The sequence below is a fragment of the Mercenaria mercenaria genome, chromosome 13 (genome assembly GCF_021730395.1).
Source record: "Mercenaria mercenaria strain notata chromosome 13, MADL_Memer_1, whole genome shotgun sequence".
In the NCBI taxonomy this organism is placed as follows: Eukaryota; Metazoa; Mollusca; class Bivalvia; order Venerida; family Veneridae; genus Mercenaria; species Mercenaria mercenaria.
In genome coordinates this window covers 13789887-13809391 of record NC_069373.1, presented here as the reverse complement: position 1 = coordinate 13809391, position 19505 = coordinate 13789887, and the positions used below count along the sequence as shown (strand labels likewise).

General features: G+C 34.2%; 1 protein-coding gene across 10 annotated transcripts in view; it reads left to right on the top strand.

The window, feature by feature from the left end:
* LOC123529758 (universal stress protein in QAH/OAS sulfhydrylase 3'region-like) overlaps nucleotides 1-19203 on the top strand; it is a 142445-nt gene extending 123242 nt beyond the window's left edge. For 8 of the 10 annotated variants that reach the window (XM_053521223.1, XM_053521221.1, XM_053521222.1 and 5 more), the window contains 3 exons: nucleotides 12614-12697; nucleotides 16997-17091; nucleotides 18525-19203. In XM_053521223.1, the coding sequence (XP_053377198.1) occupies nucleotides 12614-12697; nucleotides 16997-17091; nucleotides 18525-18779 (434 nt within the window). In that variant the 3' untranslated portion in view covers nucleotides 18780-19203. The remainder of the gene's footprint in view (nucleotides 1-12613; nucleotides 12698-16996; nucleotides 17092-18524) is intronic. The other 2 variants (XM_053521225.1, XM_045310277.2) reach the window with 1 other exon arrangement.
* The last annotated feature ends 302 nt before the right edge of the window (nucleotides 19204-19505 follow it).

Below are 19505 nucleotides of genomic sequence, written 5' to 3'. Positions count from 1 at the left end.
TTTCACATGTTTTGCTTCATTTTGAAGACATAGGGATGGTGCAATAATAGAAGTTTCCATCAAATGCTGAGGTATGCTATAGATATTCAGCCTGTTTCGACTGAGCTGAAATTGTGAGAAAATAATTCTCCACGGTATTCAATGTTCTTTCAGTCAAGACAATTTTAACGTCAGTTAATTTCCGGAACAAGATGATACATGGTTTTCTACATGTAGGAAACTATTAATATTCATATACAGTCCTTTTATACGCCCGTTTGAAAAACGGGACGTATTATGGGAACGCCCCTGGCGGGCGGATGGGCGGGCGGGCGGCGTCCACAGACTTTGTCCGGATCATATCTTCAACATGCATAGAGGGATTTTGATGAAACTTGGCACAGTTGTTCACCATCATGAGACGGAGTGTCATGCGCAAGAACCAGGTCCCTAGGTCTAAGGTCAAGGTCACACTTAGAGGTCAAAGGTCAAATTCAAGAATGACTTTGTCCGGAGCATATCTTCTTCATGCATGGAGGGATTTTGATGAAAGTTAGCACAATTGTTCATCATCATGAGACGGAGTGTCGTGCGCAAGAACCAGGTCCCTAGGTCTAAGGTCAAGGTCACACTTAGAGGTCAAAGGATACAAGAATGACAACTTTGTCCGGAGTATTTCTTCTTCATGCATGGAGGGATTTTGATGTAGCTTGGCACAGTTGTTCATCATCATGAGAGGGGGTGTCATGCACAAGAACCAGGTCCCTATGTCTAAGGTCAAGGTCACACTTAGAGGTCAAAGGATACAATAATGACAATTTTGTCCGGAGTATTTCTTCTTCATGCATGGAGGGATTTTGATGTAACTTGGCACAAATGTTCACAAGCATGAGACGGAGTGTCATGCGCAAGAACCAGGTCCCTAGGTCTAAGGTCAAGGTCACACTTAGAGGCCAAAGGTCAAATACAAGAATGACTTTGTCCGGAGCATTTCTTCTTCATGCATGGAGGGATTTTGATGTAACTTGGCACAATTGTACACCATCATGAGACGGAGTGTCATCACTGGTCCCTTCTTTTGAATTACTTCCCTTTGTTGTTACTATAAATAGCTTATATTGTAACTTTTTCATTACTAGTCGTAGGGAAAAATCGAGACCACTTTTCTGTAGTACAACATGCATGTTACATCCAATTCTGAGGTGTATTTTTGGCTATCTCTACCTGGTAAGGATTTATGTACGGACTTGCAAATTTTTTTTCTTTAAAGATTAACTTCCCTTAGTTGTTACTATAATTAACTTGCATTGTAACTTTTTTATAATTGACCGAAGGGAAAAACCAGAACCACTTTTCTGTGGTAAACATTGATGTTACTTTCAAATTTTGGGTGTATTTTAAGGTATCTCTACCAGGTAATTTTTTTTTTGTGGACTTAGAAAAATAAAAGTGTTACAATAATTTCTAAAAAACACATTGTAAACAACTACAAAATTAAAATTCCATATGCAAATACAGGTGCTAGTGTAAAGAAATTTGCTGTGACAGGCGTATATTGTGACATTCTGGCACTCTTGTTTTAAAAGGTGTTTGGTACTTTTTGAAGCACAATTCAAAGGAAAATTAAAAACAAACTGTACTTTTGTGCAAAATGTCTTGATTTGCAGACTAAATCCAGACTGTGCTTTCAGAATTGACTCGCAGTTTCGAGCAGCATCTATACTGATTCATCTGGTTTGAGAAGTGTCACTTAGTTTCAAGTTGCAACTTATTGCAATAGATATTTTCCTAATTTTGTTATTTTAATGATATAATAATGTACTTGACATGTACCCCATGCCATTTTTATAAGAGTATTTGTAGCTTTAACGATTGTGTATGTAGTGCATAAGCAATTGTTGGCATATTGTTAATGTTGCTTTTGTCGGAGCACATGTCCGAACCGCAGTCGGTTCGGAGACCTAGGAAGAGGTTTTTACATTACATTTATGCAGTGTTGTGTAATATAATTCCTAACAAAACAAAGAAATAAATATTATGTGAATTGCTCTTGCCACTTCACAAAATTAATATATCTAGGCATTGCCTCAAAGAAAGTAGTCAAATACATTTGTTCAAACGAACCTAAGTATGAATTTAAACCTAAGTAATGTGAGGTCATTCGTAGTCGACCTGTCTTTTTTGCGTTTCAGTCAATTTGTTGTTAATCAAGTAAAGTCAACGAAAACTACAGAACAGCACTTGAATGTTTCATTTTTCATCACTATATATATATATATATATATACGAAGGCAATGAATGCAAAATTGGGTCTTAATTAAATTGTCACTAGGCCTCATTCTTGTAAATCTGCCTTAAGGTTTTAAAGTACAAGACTATTTTGCAAAAACATGATCAACAAGTCTAGATAATATAGGACCAAAACTGTTGAAAATGTCTGCCCCATTTATATCTCATAGCATTTCATTTATTATAAATCGCAGCTTTAGTGAAGCCATTTTCTTGATTGTCAGGAAAAGGGCAAAGGTTAAACCATTGTAAAAAACGGGATATTGTTAATGTAAATAATTATAGACCTATCTTAAGTCTGCCTTCCTTTTCTAAACTAATTGCGAAACATGTGCATGATACACTTATTAGTTTTTTAAACAAATTTTGATTTACTTCTTTATAAACAGAGTTTAGGATTCTATGATCCAACACAGAATATGTCATATTTCATTCCTTATTCTTATCAATTAATTAGTTATTTGCAGTTATTTTTCATTGACTGTGGTAAAATTCCTATGATCCGAAAATTGAAATTAATTTCCTTACTTGTCATTGACCTGTAACGACACTGTGTCATGACTTTTACTGAATTTTGAAATTAGAAAAACTTAGGACAATAAAAGGTATTTCTTAAGATATATAATATCTGTTGTTGAAATCATTACTTTCTCAGATCATGATCGTTCATTATATTTTATTAGTTTCTAAATAAATGTACCACCAGATGCAAACGTTATGCAAGACTAGTAACTAATATCATACGGGGACATGGGTAAGTGTAATGCATATGCAAAGTACTTCAGCGAAATGAAACATTTTAATCTGATGTTCCAGAATTAATAAACTTTGTTTCTACTCCTGATCGATCGCAATTGCAGGATTGCATTCATTTTGTGCATCTGCATTTTTCCAGTCAATGTCCTGTCATCTGTTTTGTTTCATCTTATGAGGTATTTCTCATTTTAAACAAAGATTGCCCTGTACAGAAAAAATATCCAATTTCATATATAACTGACGTATCACACACCCCTTTCCGTATTTGAAAAATATCTCAACCAGTATCTGTCAGATTTGTTTGTAATGAATGTAATTTGAAAACAACGGGATTATGATCTGCTTAGGAAGGTCAAATATATTTATATGACGTTTCTTGGAAACCCGTTGATTTTGTTTTTCTCTGTATAAATATTCATACCTTCTTTAATGGTAATAAAAAGACTAGTGATCTTCCCGGCGTAATGTCGTCGGACTGTTACCAATGAATAATTATTCCATGAACATTCTCATGACGTATTAAAGTTAAGTTAAAAGAAAGGGAATATGATTTCACTTGGGATCTATGTCACATACTGCCACCGGTTTTTAAAGTCTTTATTTCATTTGTTCACGAAAGTTCAATGTCTTTGTTTATGTGAATCTGCTGCTAGCTGCTAACCTTAACTTTCACAATGTATGAATTTCATGTAGATTTATCATTGAAGGCATTGCGCATGTTTTGCTCCATTTCGAAGACATAAAGATGATACAATAATAGAACATTCCATCAAATGCTGATGTATGCTGAAGATATATCAGCCGGTCTCGACTGAGCTAAAATTTCGAGGAAAAGGAATACACCACGATATTCGATTTTCTTTCAGTCGAGACACTTTTAACGCCAGTTGATCAAAGGCAGTTAATTTCCCCAACAATATGATGCATGGTTTTCTAGGAAACTATAAAAATTCATATTAAGCACTTTTTTCAATAGAGGTATTTAGTGCCATTTGAAGCACAAATAAAGGGAAAGTTAAAAACAGAATTTGGCTGAATTTGCAAAAGGCTTAATCCGGAGACTGTTGTTACTCTGTTTTGAGCAACATCTATAATCATTCATCTGGTCTGAAAGTGTTTGCTTTGTTTCAAGTTGCAACTTATTATACTTATTAGATATTTTCTGTACGTTTTCATTTAAATGGTGTAAACATGTACTTGACATGCATCCCATTCTGTTTTCAAAGATGTATGTGTAGCTTTTACGATCTTGTATGTAGTGCATAAGCAATCATAAATGGGACTTCTCGTTCCCATATTGATAATATTGCTTTTGTCGGCAGTCGGTTCAAAGTCTTAAAGGAGATATCTTATATTTCTGTATATGCAGTATTACCAAATCCCAACAAATTAAACAAATAAATAGAGTGTGAACTGCTCCAACTGATTAAAAAATATTCTAGGCATTACTTCAAAGAAAGTAGTCACATACATTTGTTCATACGAACCTAAGTATGAATTTAAACCTAAATATAGTGAGGTCATTCGTCATCGACCTGTCTTTTCATGTTTCAGTCAATTTGTTGTTAATCAAATAAAGGCAACGAAAGCTACACAACAGCACTTGAACGTTTCAGTTTTCATCAATCGGTGTATGCGAAGGCAATGAATGCTAAATTGGGTCTTAATTAAATTGTTTGTTTGTTTGTTTTGGGTTTAACGCTGTTTTTCAACAGTATTTCAGTCATGTAACGGCGGGCAGTTAACCTAACCAGTGTTACTGGATTCTGTACCAGTACAAACCTGTTCTCCGCAAGTAACTGCCAACTTCCCCACATGAATCAGTGGTGGAGGACTAATGATTTCAGACACAATGTCGTTTATCAAATAGTCACGGAGAAAATACTCCCCGCCCGAGGATCGAACTCGCGACCCCGCGATCCGTAGACCAACGCTCTTACCTACTGAGCTAAGCGGGCGGGCTAATTAGATTGTCTCTAGGCCTTATACTTGTTAATCAATCTCCCTGAATAGAGCTGTATAAAAATAGTGTTGCCCTTTATTTAACATTGCTCGTTTGGTAAATGCCTAAAGACCTGTGGCACATCTAGGAGTACATACCACGGTATTTCCGGTAACATACTTGATCTTATTATTTTCTATTCTCTGGTAACTAATAATTTTATTATGACAAAATTTGTATTTGTTCGTTGCATAAGTCGGCCTTTTGTGGAAAAGAAGTGATATGTTATGAAAACATTTCACGAACTTTGCATTAAACAACCGTATTATTATTATTATTAATTGTGTTCTTGTCTTTATGTGCTATCGAGATAGAAAATAGTCTCTACGATCTTTTTTTTACAGATTTTATTTATGCCAAATATACTTGATTAATCCTTTGACTAAATAAGCGATATGATAATAATGTGTATGTAAATTTCAATGCATTTCACTTTTGTTCTTCTGTTACTTCTATTAGGAAACATGAAACCTTGCAGATACGTTTTATTTCTACTGTTTTTGCATATTTCTGGGAAATGTTTTCTTGGCACGACAGTTTCATATCGCAATAAGACTCAATTCCGAGCAGAGTAAGTGGTGACAATTCCTTATGCTTGCCTGAAAGAGTGGGCTGTTTACTTCATGAATAGTATAAGACTATTGTTTGATAAGATTGTTTGACAATAGCACAGATGAATGTTTGACTGTCAGATATACAACTACTGTTCGTGTTATTACATACTGTCTTTCGTTAAAAAGAGAAAATAACCATTATCCGTGTAAGTACAAAGTCTCAGGAAGCAAACATAACGTTTTCATATAAACTTATTTACGAAGAAACAAATGAATGAATTATGTTTTCGTAACCTTTTTTGAATTTTGTGATTCTTAGTTCCATGTGTACTTATACATGTAGCTTCAGCATATAAAAATATCATGTTATTGTGTGAAAGCCTGAAAGCAATGTACATCAACTCAATACATGGGGTTGTATGAGAACCTAATAAAAGTGCCTGAAGACAACAAAATGTCATCGAACTGTTGCCTTTCAAATGACAGTTAATACATGTAGTGATGACTTTTATTAATACCTACAATTGTCTGTTATGTTTTCAAACTACTGTGATTAAGGAAGGTTACCTTATATAAAAATACAAGGTTTCTGTTTTAAAATATGCTAGATATATTAATTTTAATCGCAGGGCAGTCTCTATTCAAAAATGAAATGATCAATGTTCCTTTATTTGTTCGTTTTATCCTTGTGCGTTTAATTTGTGTGTGTGTGTGTGTGTTTGTGTGTGTGTTGGTCGTGTCCGCGTCCGCATGCAGGGTTTCGTTTTGGGGAGGCTGCGTTTTTGGTGCGTGGCATTGCCTGTTTGATATTAATTCCGGTTTTTAAAGTTTTGCTTCTACTGCTCTTTACCATTCAGAAGATTCTTTCCTTACTGAGAAATAGTCAGTTTTCTATGCTGTAAAACAGATGAAGTGTCTTTAAGTCTAAATAATAAGACTGCAAAACAAACAGAAATAATTCATATTGCTAGACGCACTAATAGCATTTTGATTTGCCTAAGCTATGTCTTCTATTATGTGTGTGTTTTTTAGGCTTTATTCATCAACGCACATTTGTAATGTTTTGCTGTTGTTCTTTTTTGTTGATTGTTTTTATTTGATATATGGGTAACACAGGTACAGTTAGGTTTTTCTTGAGGAAAATAAAGATTTTGTCTTGCACGGAAGAAACTCTTTGATATTTGTGTATAACTGAGGTTGATATCACCATTTGCCTACTTGAAATGACATCTCCATCTGTCATAATCTTGCATTGATTTGTCATGAATAGTTAATGTGTTGTTGTTATTGTTTAATTTTTTTTATTGAAAACGAAAACCCAAATCAATCGCAATGCCAGCAATCTTAATGATTATTTGAGTTTGCTCCTAATACTTTTATTATCTGAAAATGATTGGCGACTACAATTTAATAGACTATTTCTTCTTTTTTTCAGTTCAGCTGTGCTCAGAGTGCTCAATGTGAGCTATATCTGTCGTTATCCGTCGGCAACATTTTGTTTCAAACAACATCTAACCTTTTAAGCCAATTTCTACAAAACATATATATCCCAGGAGTGGTCCTAAGATTCCTTCAGATTTACTTCTCCCATGTCGATTTCCGATAATCATGGCAACCAAAATGAGAAACTTACGAAATTTTCTCCTCAGAAATTGCTGGCCTGATTTTGAAAAAAAAGTCACAGACGTTTCTTGAGCGAACATCTACGAAATTCCTTCTGATTATTCTGTTTTGTTTAGATACACTTACGTCCATGCGTGCACTGCACGATTTTCTATATGCCGTTATAAAAAATGAAAATCTCCTCTTCTGAAACCGCTGTTTCGATTTGCTTTCTCATAAATGTTCTTTGGAAGATTCTCTATCAAATTCCTTCAACACATTATCTTTCTTTTACAACAGGATCTCAAGGGGCTGGGAAAGCTTCCCAGTGTGGCTCAAGTATGGAGTTTATATGGAGTTTCCACTTTTTTCTATTTAATTGCAAAATTGGAAATATCTTCTCTAAAACACTCACCAAAGTCAAAGACAATTTCACAGTAAATTACGTATGGAACCCTTTACCACATTCCTTCAAGCGCCTGCCCACGTTACCTACCTACAACCCCCAAACGTTTCCCAATATTGTCACATAGTATCGTGTTATTTCCCTCCTGCCCGCATTACTCCCCTCCTCCCTCGTCCTAAAACACACGCACACAATTAACTAATCCCGTATCACCCCTAGGTTTTGTAGTTTTTTTTTGTAATACGAAAGTGTCTGTTAGTATTACATTAACCCCGCCCCTGTATATATTAAACCTAACCCACCTACCATTACTCTCCGTGATGATTTGATAAAAGACATTGTGTCTGAAATCATTCGTCCTCCAACTCTGATAATTCATGTGGGGAAGTTGGCAGTTACTTGCGGAGAACAGGTTTGTACTGGTACAGAATCCAGGAACACTGGTTGGGTTAACTGCCCGCCGTTACATGACTGAAATACTGTTGAAAAACGGCGTTAAACACAAAACAAACAAATAAATTTCCCTCATCTTATTTCTTGCAGTTGTCTTTTAGTATCCTTTGTTATATTTTGCCCCACCCCACCTTTCCCGTTGCCCATCTGTATATTAGTGGAGACTTTAGAAATCTTCTTGCCAAAAAACACTGCCTCTATTTCAAAATACTTTTCAAATTCAGATATTTTACTTGTTACCCTCACCAAAAGAAAAGATCAAGCAAGCTGAGAAAATCATATAGGTGTTATAGGAAAATCACGGCCTTTCGTTTCAATGTTATTTTTGCGTTCATTTTACTGTAAGGCATTCGTTGTTATCTGTAAAATGATAAATGATATCAGCTTGTCAGACCGTTTGGTTTAATAGCCAGTGCATAAAACTGGCCATAGCTAGTATGGTCTTCTTAGTATATGAATGTGCCTACAATTACCTGCGGAGAACAAGTCAACACTTGTTTAATATAGCCAAATATGTTAAGTGACATCTACACAATTTAGATCATATTTTTAATTTGCAACTGCAGTGATGGAGGAAGATATCAGATTTATTTCTAGTGCAGACAGACCAATTTCAAGAATATGTTTTAAATCAATTTAACAAGACTGTCAGCGCTACTATAACCATTAAAACAATACCACTTTAACACAATAACTCAACAGTATATCATATAATTGACAAATCCAAACGTTTCTAAACAATACACTTTAATTCGAACGGTGCATCGTACAATTATTCGACAAAAAGCATTTATTTACTTCGGTCAAAGACATTTTATTTTGGACAGAGGTTTGACACTATATCAAAGACTAATGATATATCTACATTTATTTGATTAATTAATTATTTAATCACGTTTTATGTTGGCACAATTATTTTAATTGTTTCGGTTTGAGATGTTTTGATGACAGAAGATGATAATTGAATAGAAATTTTCATGATATGCTGCTATAAATTGTTCATCTCCTTCTGTCATTTGATATTAGGTTTCCAAGAAAAGTAATAGACACTTGGTATATAATTTGCCTTCTGTCCAGACACTATCGATCAAAAGTAGTCCCTCATGATGATATTTGCTTACTTACCAAAACAAAAGCTACGAATATTCATTTCCAGTTTCTTGGGTATATTTCATATAGCAAATTAAATTCCGTAAACAGTTTTCAATTCTGAGAAAGATTAATTTTCATTTGTTAAACATCCATGATTGTCCAATTAATTTCAGAATATCTAGAATTGCTGTATTGTTTTCAACAAAGTTAGCAGTTGTATCTTCGAAGTTTTGTATTGTTTCGTATGTACACTTTAATAACAAATGTAATATTAAACATTTCTTAACTTTGAGTAACACCTATAACTGAACATGGAGTAACTGATGATTTTAATTTACTGTGTATCTCAGGACAACTGCAAGTACTGTAGCGTCCTTTCTTGCAAAAAAAAGGATCCGCCGAATTCAATGCCTTAAACTACTAAAGGGTACAAAATACACTCAGTGTGGTCATTCTTTTAAGCAAAGTCTTATATTTTGCTTATAACGGTATACAAGTGATGTCTGTGCTTTTGCGAATTAGTTTGATTTGTTTGACATTAATGTAACTCTGTAACAATCAGAGTGAACATTTGGCTATTCTACTTGGTTTTCTAGATAATCATGACTCCAGTATGGAAGCGTAACAGATATAAGTCGTTGAAATTCAAGTAATTATGTGATTTTTGTTTCACTCAGTAAAAGGATTTTCTCGAGGAAAAGTGCAGCTAAATTACTAATAATTTTAAGTCGTGAACAAATAATTGTATATCTGTCATGTGACTATTCAAATCGTTAAGCACAGAAATGTGATATAAAACCTTGGAACTGTTATAAAACATTAAGATAGACAGTATGTAATTGTCTAGCTACGAACATTGTAGTAAATACGGTCACCGAATTACATTGCATACATTACGTGTAGCAGCTACGATAAAAGCTGTTTTAACTCCAAAAGTTAATTTGTTATTGATTGGTGTCAGATATGTCTGGTCAGTATTATTTGCAAGTCGCAGCCATGTCAATAGGGCAGAAACAGACTTTTATCGATTAGTCACTTGATTACCTTTGGGCACAGATGAAATTATTTAAAAACACAAGAATATATCCAGTTTTGGAAATGTATACATTCAGGATACCATTAGATTAAGAGAGAATACCGTCGTGCTTTAACCTATTTTGCAGAAGAAACAATTATGGATTGTTTTGGCAATGGAATTGAAATATAAAACGATAAAGAGTTCAAGATACTCTATTAATGAGAATTTGCTGGTTTGTCGTTGCTACTGATATTCAAATAAAATCTGAAAAGTATATTCCTCGGAAGCACCGAAAACAAGGCAAACAGTGAAAATTGCAGACTCGGTGTGATTGGGTCTGTTCATGAGCAGTAATGGAAAAAATGCAACACATTGTCAATATTTTGTTGAAGTCTGCATTAACGTCTTTGCAGATGCTTTCAAAATTAACCAGTGATACGCGTTAATGGATTTTAAGAAAGAATACTGCTCATGATATCAAGTAAGAGACTTTATTATATACCTATATAAATTCTGTAAAAACTCGGCTTGTATTTCACAATTAAATATGAACAGGCAGAAATAATTTCCTTATTGTACCTTTTATATTCCTTATTATATCTTTTGTATTGTATGCTGCCGGACTACTTTCGCTCATATGCATAACCTGACACAGTTCTATAAATAGCGCACATCAAAAACGTTCACTTAGGTCCTTTTTAATATCGATAAACATTGAAGATTTCGTTCAATAACAAAACAACAAACAAAAAGGTAGAGGTATATAATAAAAGGATCATTATAACAGTAGCTAGATCTGGGATTTTGTATTCGGCTCTCGTGGATTTTACAAGGTCGGATCACACTCGTGAGATCCGATCAGGCAAAAACCCACTCGAGCCGAATACAGCATCCCAGATCGAGCTACTGTTATAATAGCTCTATTTTATTTAATGGTAGTGATAGTGTACTAAATAACAAGGGCTGACAAGTTATGCTGAGTAAACATTTCCTAATTATCTATGTTCCAGATGAATTTATATCTTACTTTTTGAGTTTCAAGTAATCTTAACAAACCATTTGAAAAAACACACTATGTAATGCAAAAATAAACTGACAGTGGTAAATGAGACCATTTTGTAAAGAAACATGAAATGTTTAAGAAATGATATATCCCAAACAGTGATTTGTCATTTAACAAAATCATTGTAAGGAGTGTGGGCGCAGACCAAGTGATATAATAATACGAATTATAACGACAAATGAGAAAATCATTGTTTGAGATATATTATTGCAATTCTAATACGTTATCAAGGTTTATCACGTGAAATTATCCCTCGATATCCATCAAATATGTGTCTGTTTTCTGTTGGTTTCATTTCCAGCTCACCGCTATGCCGTTTGACGCTATGACGTAATTACTGTGACGTCAGAAAAAAATTGTTGCATAATAACACATAATTTTCAGCTTTCCTTGTTTTACAGAAAAACAAATCTGTTGTGTTAGAATAGTGTTTGAGATGCAAAGCGACGGTATTTATTAGAAATATCATATCAGGTTTTTAACATCAACTTCATAGAAAATCAATTTTCTTGAAATTTAGATTACACGACATTGACTAACTATACAGCTCATGTAACTATCTATGTAACTGTTTCTTTGAATTTGAATACAGTTATTTCAAAGAAATAAAAATTTAATAGATAAAGGGTTTATCGAAGCATATCGAAAGGAAATGATAACCCTGCTTAAGGACATTGAAATGTTTCCAAAGCAACTAACTTAACTTCGTTTCGCAGAGAGTAATTATGGTATTTTTCTGCTTAGTGTTGAAGAGGGGAATGAAGTTTCAGTTAATTATGATCGATTTTACATACGAATCGTTGCGCATAACACTAAGGAGTACGATTGTCGTTGTGCCTTAATGGTTGTCACACTGTTTCTATCTTGTAGTTTTTGACAAAAAAAAAAAAAAAACAAGGATGGATACATTCATAGTGTTTCAGGGCTGTTCTTCTAAATACAGCTTTGTTGAATTCATTTTGGCACATGAAACACTTACAAAATAAACTTATTGTATTATATATTTAGTTTATACTTATAATAATTATGCCAAAATACAATCAGAGAAAGATTACTGTTCACTGGTTTCGTCGATTTTATCGAAGAAAATTAGCTTAAAATGTTTAGCGAAGGAGTTTAGCTTTGACTGTTCCACTCAACGGCATATTTATGTTACTTCGATATTGCATTATACGTTGCTGGTGTAAAATAAGACAGTATATAGTAGCTTACTCTTATACATGTTCATGTGAAAATGTTTTACAATAGTCGATATTGTCGTCTGAAAAAGTAGATCTATCACAATAGCAACCAGATGCACCAAAATTTTCGAATTTGTGTGTTGTGAATACTGCTCTGTAGCGTAACATCAAAATGTACATTGTGATTTCGTATTAATCGTGGTTTTCTTTATTTTTAGGGTACGTGAAGAACTTTCACAGACCGGAGAACAATGTGATTGCTGTCCATTGTCCAGAGACATTTACAAATGTTACAATGATGAGTGAGTACAGTTGTATATCATTTTTATTAATGTTTGAAATCAGTTCTTTATTGGATTACTACCGCCATTGTAGCCTTGTTGTAGAGCGCTCGTCTTGAGTGCGGAAGGTCGTGAGTTCGCTTCTTGGCTGCGCCATTCCAAAGATGTAAAAATGGTACTAGTAGCTTTCTCGCTTGGCGCCAAGCATTAAGTGCTAAGACTGGTCAGTATAATATAACATGGGGTATAATTTCACGCGTCTACTGCGTTGGGCATTGAGCTCACTGCTACGAGGTTATATGACTTAAAAGGTTTTGAAAAAGACGCTAAAGCCTAGCACACACATACATTTCACTGGATTACTAGATGTGCGTTTCAATTCAATAATTTTGTGTATGTGCATCCTTGCAAATGTTCTTCTCGCCTTGGTAACGGATTCAGATAGAATTATAAATGCTCCATGATACAGCAAAGATGCTGAACATAAAGAATTACATACTATCAATACTAATAGAGTGTACTAATATTTTAAGTCGAACATGGCACATTGATCGTTTCTCTAAAATATCGTTGATTTCAATGAATAATTTGTAGGAGATGCTAATTTAAAAGATATTTATCACAATTTTATAGAGCCCAAACAAATGCTAAACTTGCATTTTTTATGAAATATATACAAGCACATAAATTCCCGATTCTTCAAAGAAAAAACATGTATTCATTCCTTCCAGTCACAAATGCCGCCAATGCGTTTAGTGTCATTTATATAATATTGTATGGAGCTGTATAAAATGCTCATCTTGTAGTTGTTCAGTGCAATATTTAAATGTATGCGGTGTTGCAGAATGTTCAAAATTTCGATACATGAAGACAAACATGTATGAATAAAGAAGCAAATGCATTTTGAATATTTGTAATATGTAGAAAAATGCGTTTAGAAAAGAACATTGAAAATGACGGCAGCGGTTCACTTTATATTTATTTGATATGGACATTAAATATTAAGTGTTCTAAAATACGTTCATTAGAGAGTGATTGCTCCAAATGAGAAGTTTATGAAACGACAGACTAAATTATTAGTCCCCTACTGGTTGAAAACCAGTTTTGGGGACTATAGGAATGCTCTTTTCCGTCATTCCGTCTTTCCGTCATTCCGTCCGTCCGCAATTTCGTGTCCGGTCCATAACTCTGTCATCCATGAAGGGATTTTAATATTACTTGGCACAAATGTTCCCCATGATGAGACGACGTGTCATGCGCAAAACCCAGACCCCTAGCTCAAAGGTCAAGGTCACAATAGGAGGTCAAAGGTCAACAGGGCTTTTTTCCTGTCCGGTCCACAACTCTCCCATCCTTGAAGGGATTTTAGTATTACTTGGCACAAATGTTCCCCATGATGAGATAATGTGTCGTGCGCAAATCCCGGACCCCTAGCTCAAAGGTCAAGGTCACAATTGGAGGTCAAAGGTCAACAGGGCTTTTTTCCTGTCCGGTCCATAACTCTCCCATCCATGAAGAGATTTTAATATTGCTTGGCACAAATGTTCCCCATGAGGAGACGACGTGTCATGCGCAAAACCTGGACCCCTAGGTTAAAGGTCAAGGTCACAATTGGAGGTCAAAGGTCAACAAGGCTTTTTTTCCTGTCCGGTCCATAACTCTCCCATCTATGAAGGGATTTTAATATTACTTGGCACAAATGTACCTCATAATAGGACAATGTGTCATGCACAACTTTCAGACCCCTAGCTCAAAGGTCAAGGTCACACTTAGCAGTCAAATGTTAACATAGCATGAACAGGGTCTGTTTCGTGTCCGGTCCATAACTCTGACATTCATTAAGGGATTTTAATATTACTTAGCACAAGTGTTCCCCATGATGAGACGACGTGTCATGCGCAAATCCCGGACCCCTAGCTCAAAGGTCAAGGTCACAATTGGGGGTCAAAGGTCAACAGAGTTTTTTTCCTGTCCCGTCCATAACTCTGCCATCCATGAAGGGATTTTAATATTACTTGGCACAAATGTTTCCCATGATGAGACGACGTGTCATGCGCAACACCCAGTACCCTAGCTTAAAGGTCAAGGTCACACTTTGAGATCAAAGGTCAAGAGGATTTTTTTCCTGTCCGGTCTATAACTTTGTCATGCAAAGCAGGATTTAGATATCAGTTGGCACAAATATTCCCCTGGATGAGACAACATGTCATGCGCAAGAACCAGGTCCCTAGGTCTAAGGTCAAGGTCATATTTTGAGGTCAAAGGTCAAATTCAAGAATGACTTTGTACGGAACATTTCTTCTTCATGCATGGAGGGATTTTGATGTAACTTGGACCAAATGTTCACCATCCTGAGGCACCCTTGTTTTTAGAATTACGTCCCTTTGTTGTTACTATAAATAGATTTTATTGTAACTTTTTTATTACTGGCGGTAGAGAAAAATCGAGACCACTTTTCTGTGGTACAGCATGCATATTACATCCAATTTTTAGGTGTATTTTGACCTATCTCTACCTGGTAAAGAGTTTCTTGTGGACTTATATTATTTTTTTTTTTTTTTTTTTTTTTTTAAAGATTAATTTCCCTTTGTTGTTACTATAAATAACTTACATGATAACATTTTTATAATCAGCCAAAAAATTCAATATGAAAACAACTGTGGGTTTTTATATATGCACATTTTAATCCAAGTGTGTTGTTATAATGTTATAACATATTGTATATGTAGTACAATATTGTTTATACATCTTTGACAGATATCAGTTCATTATGTTATACTGCAGTAGAAAAAATTAGGTGCCTTCCAGTAGGGGACTTTGTATTGCATGGCAATACTTCATTCACTTGTTATTATATGAAACAGTGCGGTCAAGTGTGAACTGTCTCTCTAGAAATTTAAACTCTTTGTTTTTTCTCATAAGTGAGTGCTTATTTCATCATTTTGATTAAAGAATTCCATTTTGTACTTTAAACTTTCCTTTAAAGATGGCAGTGACTTGTGCAATAATTCCATTTAAAACACAGGTAATCATTTCATACATCATACTTTGAATATATTTTTACTATAACATATTATCAAAGATATACTAGTATTGTGAACATCCTTGTTGAACTGAAGCAAATGTATCAGCATTTACACTAGCGGTTTTATAAATTTTACTTATGCAAGTAGTTTTAAAGTATTTGCCTCCTTTTCTATGGGTACAGGTATAAATGCACACAATATATCTGATCTAAATTACAAAATTATGACTACAATGCTGAAAGAAGTTAAATTTCACATCTTATGAAAAGCCGGGGAACGCACAGATTGATTTAGAATAAAAGATTTACTCTCTTCTCTTTAAAGTCCCTTAAAAAATTTATTTCACTTAAATTTATTTCAGAATGAAGAAGTGTTGGTTTTATGACTTTAATAAAAACTATTTGATAAGAAAACTAGACAAAAAAAGGTCAATTTATTTTTAAATCTAACCGCGATTATCTGATGATCGGTACGTTGAATATTACAGTGAGTACTATGGGCAGCAAAAATAAAGCAAACATTCCATTCCCAAACTTCTGTTCTCATGTGTGACTTACTCATAGCTAAGTAAGCACAACATATCAATATTCACAGATATTTTGAAGTTAATCTTAGTATCCGACTATATATAGTTTTCATATCATTGAAATGCTCTCTAACGTACTGGGAATGACGTCTATAGATGTAATCGTTTTTACGACATAAAGAAGGAAATTGATAGGTATCATTCAAAGTACTTTAGACCTCCTTCTGAAGCCCTTACTGTTTTATTCTGGCTTTTGTCATGAATATTCAGCCCAGAGTGTACGTTTATCTGGTTGGTATCTAGGTTACGGTGTGAAAGGTTTCGAAGTTAGAATATATTTTTATTGTTTATAGTTCTATAGTCTGATGTATAATATGTATGACTGTGTCTGATATTCAAAGAGAAAGCAGGGGAAAATCTTATTATTAAAAGGATGGTTTAAGCGGTAGTTCTAGCGTTGAAATCAAATAATTGTTTTACTTTTGTCTTTAAATGTACGAAAATCTTCATATATTTTTTTTAGATATTAATATATGTCATTATTGTTGATATGTATTAAAAAGAATAATTCTTCGCGATATATTTCTCAAGGTTTTCCTTGTTTAGAGAGTATGCTATCATGGGCAAAACGATTGAGCTTGTGAAATATAACTACCAGTAATAGCTAACATTTTATATATAAAGACTCTATATAATTGCTATGATCTGAATAGAAAAACGGAACCTTGTATGCATTTTCTGAAGAAATATTTTGTATTTTTGTATTAGCAGGTCCCGGTCGAGTAAGCGAGCTGATCAAAGAATGCAATGAAAAGCTAGATTCTCTGAAAACAAAATTCGTATCAAGGATGACAGATACAGGCGTATGTACAAGTGTATTTGCTTTTAAACCGCTGTTTCATCTATTTAAGTAGTGCAATTGACCGCTGTTTATATACACTATCTTAATAGAGAATTATATGCCATTTTTCCAGCCGCAGGCCGGTATTGAATTCACCTTTTTTCCTGTAAATACCTGGGGTGAAGGTCATGTAACAGCTGATTAAAACTGTACATTTTTATTCGATGAAAATTCCACAAGGTTTCGAATGGAATAGATAATATTTTCTTAAGTGATGTGCATGTGCTCTGAGCTGTATTGTTAGACTGTATAATCCGCGGAGACTCCTGTGGAAATAACTTACGTCATAAATCTGAATCCCATCGGTAGTGAAACTGCGGCAGAGTACGATACGGAGTGATCTCCCGTAAACGATGTACGGTCAACTCATCCCCCAGTCACCTCGTCCCCCAGTCAACTCGTCCCCATTTTGGTCATTTGGTATCCCTTGACGATTTCAAATTGGTCATTTCGTTCCCCACTTTTCGGCCCCTCCTTTTTTCAAATTTTCCTAGATTACGATTAATATAATTATGATGTAAAATACGTGTTCTGTAAAATAAACATGAAAATTTTACTGTAAAAACTACATCTTATTTTGCTTTATAAATACCAGATAGTATATAGAAGTGCAGAGTCTATGCCCGATTTAAAGTGTGCATTGGTTAATGCGTATCTTTTTAAAAGAAACTTCTTGTACATTTACACGGACATAAACACGATTCTTGGATGATGTGCAACAAGTGCCAATGTTATGTATACCTGTAGAAACGCACTAAAATTCAGCATTTCATCCTAATATTTACATTTGTTAGGTAGCTTGCTTCAAAAATAAGTGGTTTGCTTTCCATGAGTATCAGAAATAACTATAAATGTTAGGATATCGATCTTTCTAATTATCTTAATAAAACAGCTAAAAAGACCCACCCACGTTCTTCTGTTATTCCCTACCAAGAAAAGTACAGTTCCTGGTTTTCTATAAGATACAGTTTAATTTAGTGAAAAATGAAAAACGTCTTGTCGATTCAATTTTGATCTTTACCGTCAGAAAAATTAGTTTTAGTTATAATTTGTTATTCTTTTCTAAATTTCTTTGTTTCTAGTTTTGAAAAAAAAAATGATTTAGAACGACGCCATACTGATTTTTTGTGTGTAAAAACAAAACACGTCAGATTGCGCGTGATTCTCACGGAAAGGATCGTTGTTGAGCACCAATGTTGAAAATAATCGCTTTTTTTCTTTCCATACAAAATGTATAGCGAATACAAATATTGCTAATATTTACAAGTCTAATAATAATTCTAACAAAAAGATCGTCATTAAATCAAAGTCACTTGTCCGGAGCACAAACCAAATACAAAACATTTTACAAAAAAAAAATAGTGAACTAAGATCTGAATGTGTTTCCTTTAACAGATGAATGGTGAATTCAAAGCCATTGGTTTAGAAGGAGATATGAAGCCTGGACAAGCCATTGTGGATTTCGCGGAGAAGTCTAAGGCCTGCTTTATAGTCACTGGAACCAGAGGCATGGGCAAATTTCGACGAACTGTAATGGGGAGTGTAAGCGATTACATAGTTCATCACTCGCCATGCCCAGTGTTGGTATGTCGGCAGAAAGACCAAAAGGAACAAAAGGAAAAAGAGAAGGAGAAAGAGAAAGAGAAATAACTAAAATTGCTTATTTGATAATAAGTTATGAAGGATCACATTTCCAGACAAAGTTAGCTTTTATTAAGATTATCTAAAACAGTTTTGGGCCAACTCATCTCGCTATAGTCATGTGTACCGTACAATGTAATAATAACAGTTATTGTTACACCCACACCAGAACAAGCGACCATTGTTTACTAATATAAACTTTATTTTTGTTGTAATATTTTTTAAGTGTCTTGACTTAAACTAGGACAGTTGTATATTTTCAGAAAATAGACGATATAATAAAACAAATCAAAGAATTAATGCTCTGGTCTAACAAATTGAAGAATCATGACTCTTGTAGTTTCATGTAATATATTTATCATGTAGTGTTGTGCAAATGTCTGCAGTATAAGTGTTCATGGTTGTATATATCGTAATTAAATCTTAAAACGTATTTTTATGTTTCCGTTGTTCAGATACAGTTGTATTTCAAAATCATGCGTATATTTAGGTAAACGTTCAATTCAAAACACACTATGCAATACGCTAATATTTTGTCTCCAAATTATTTAATTTCTAATTGAAATAATACAGACAGCACATTTGACACTGGTAAGCACTTTCGAAGTGTATCTAGCTTCAACTTGAACTGAACAGCATGGATCTGTTTAAAGTATTTATGAATAAAGATGCACATCAGTATTGAGAATGTCACAATATCGCCTGTGTTGAAGTGCAATCAAACCAAATCATGTG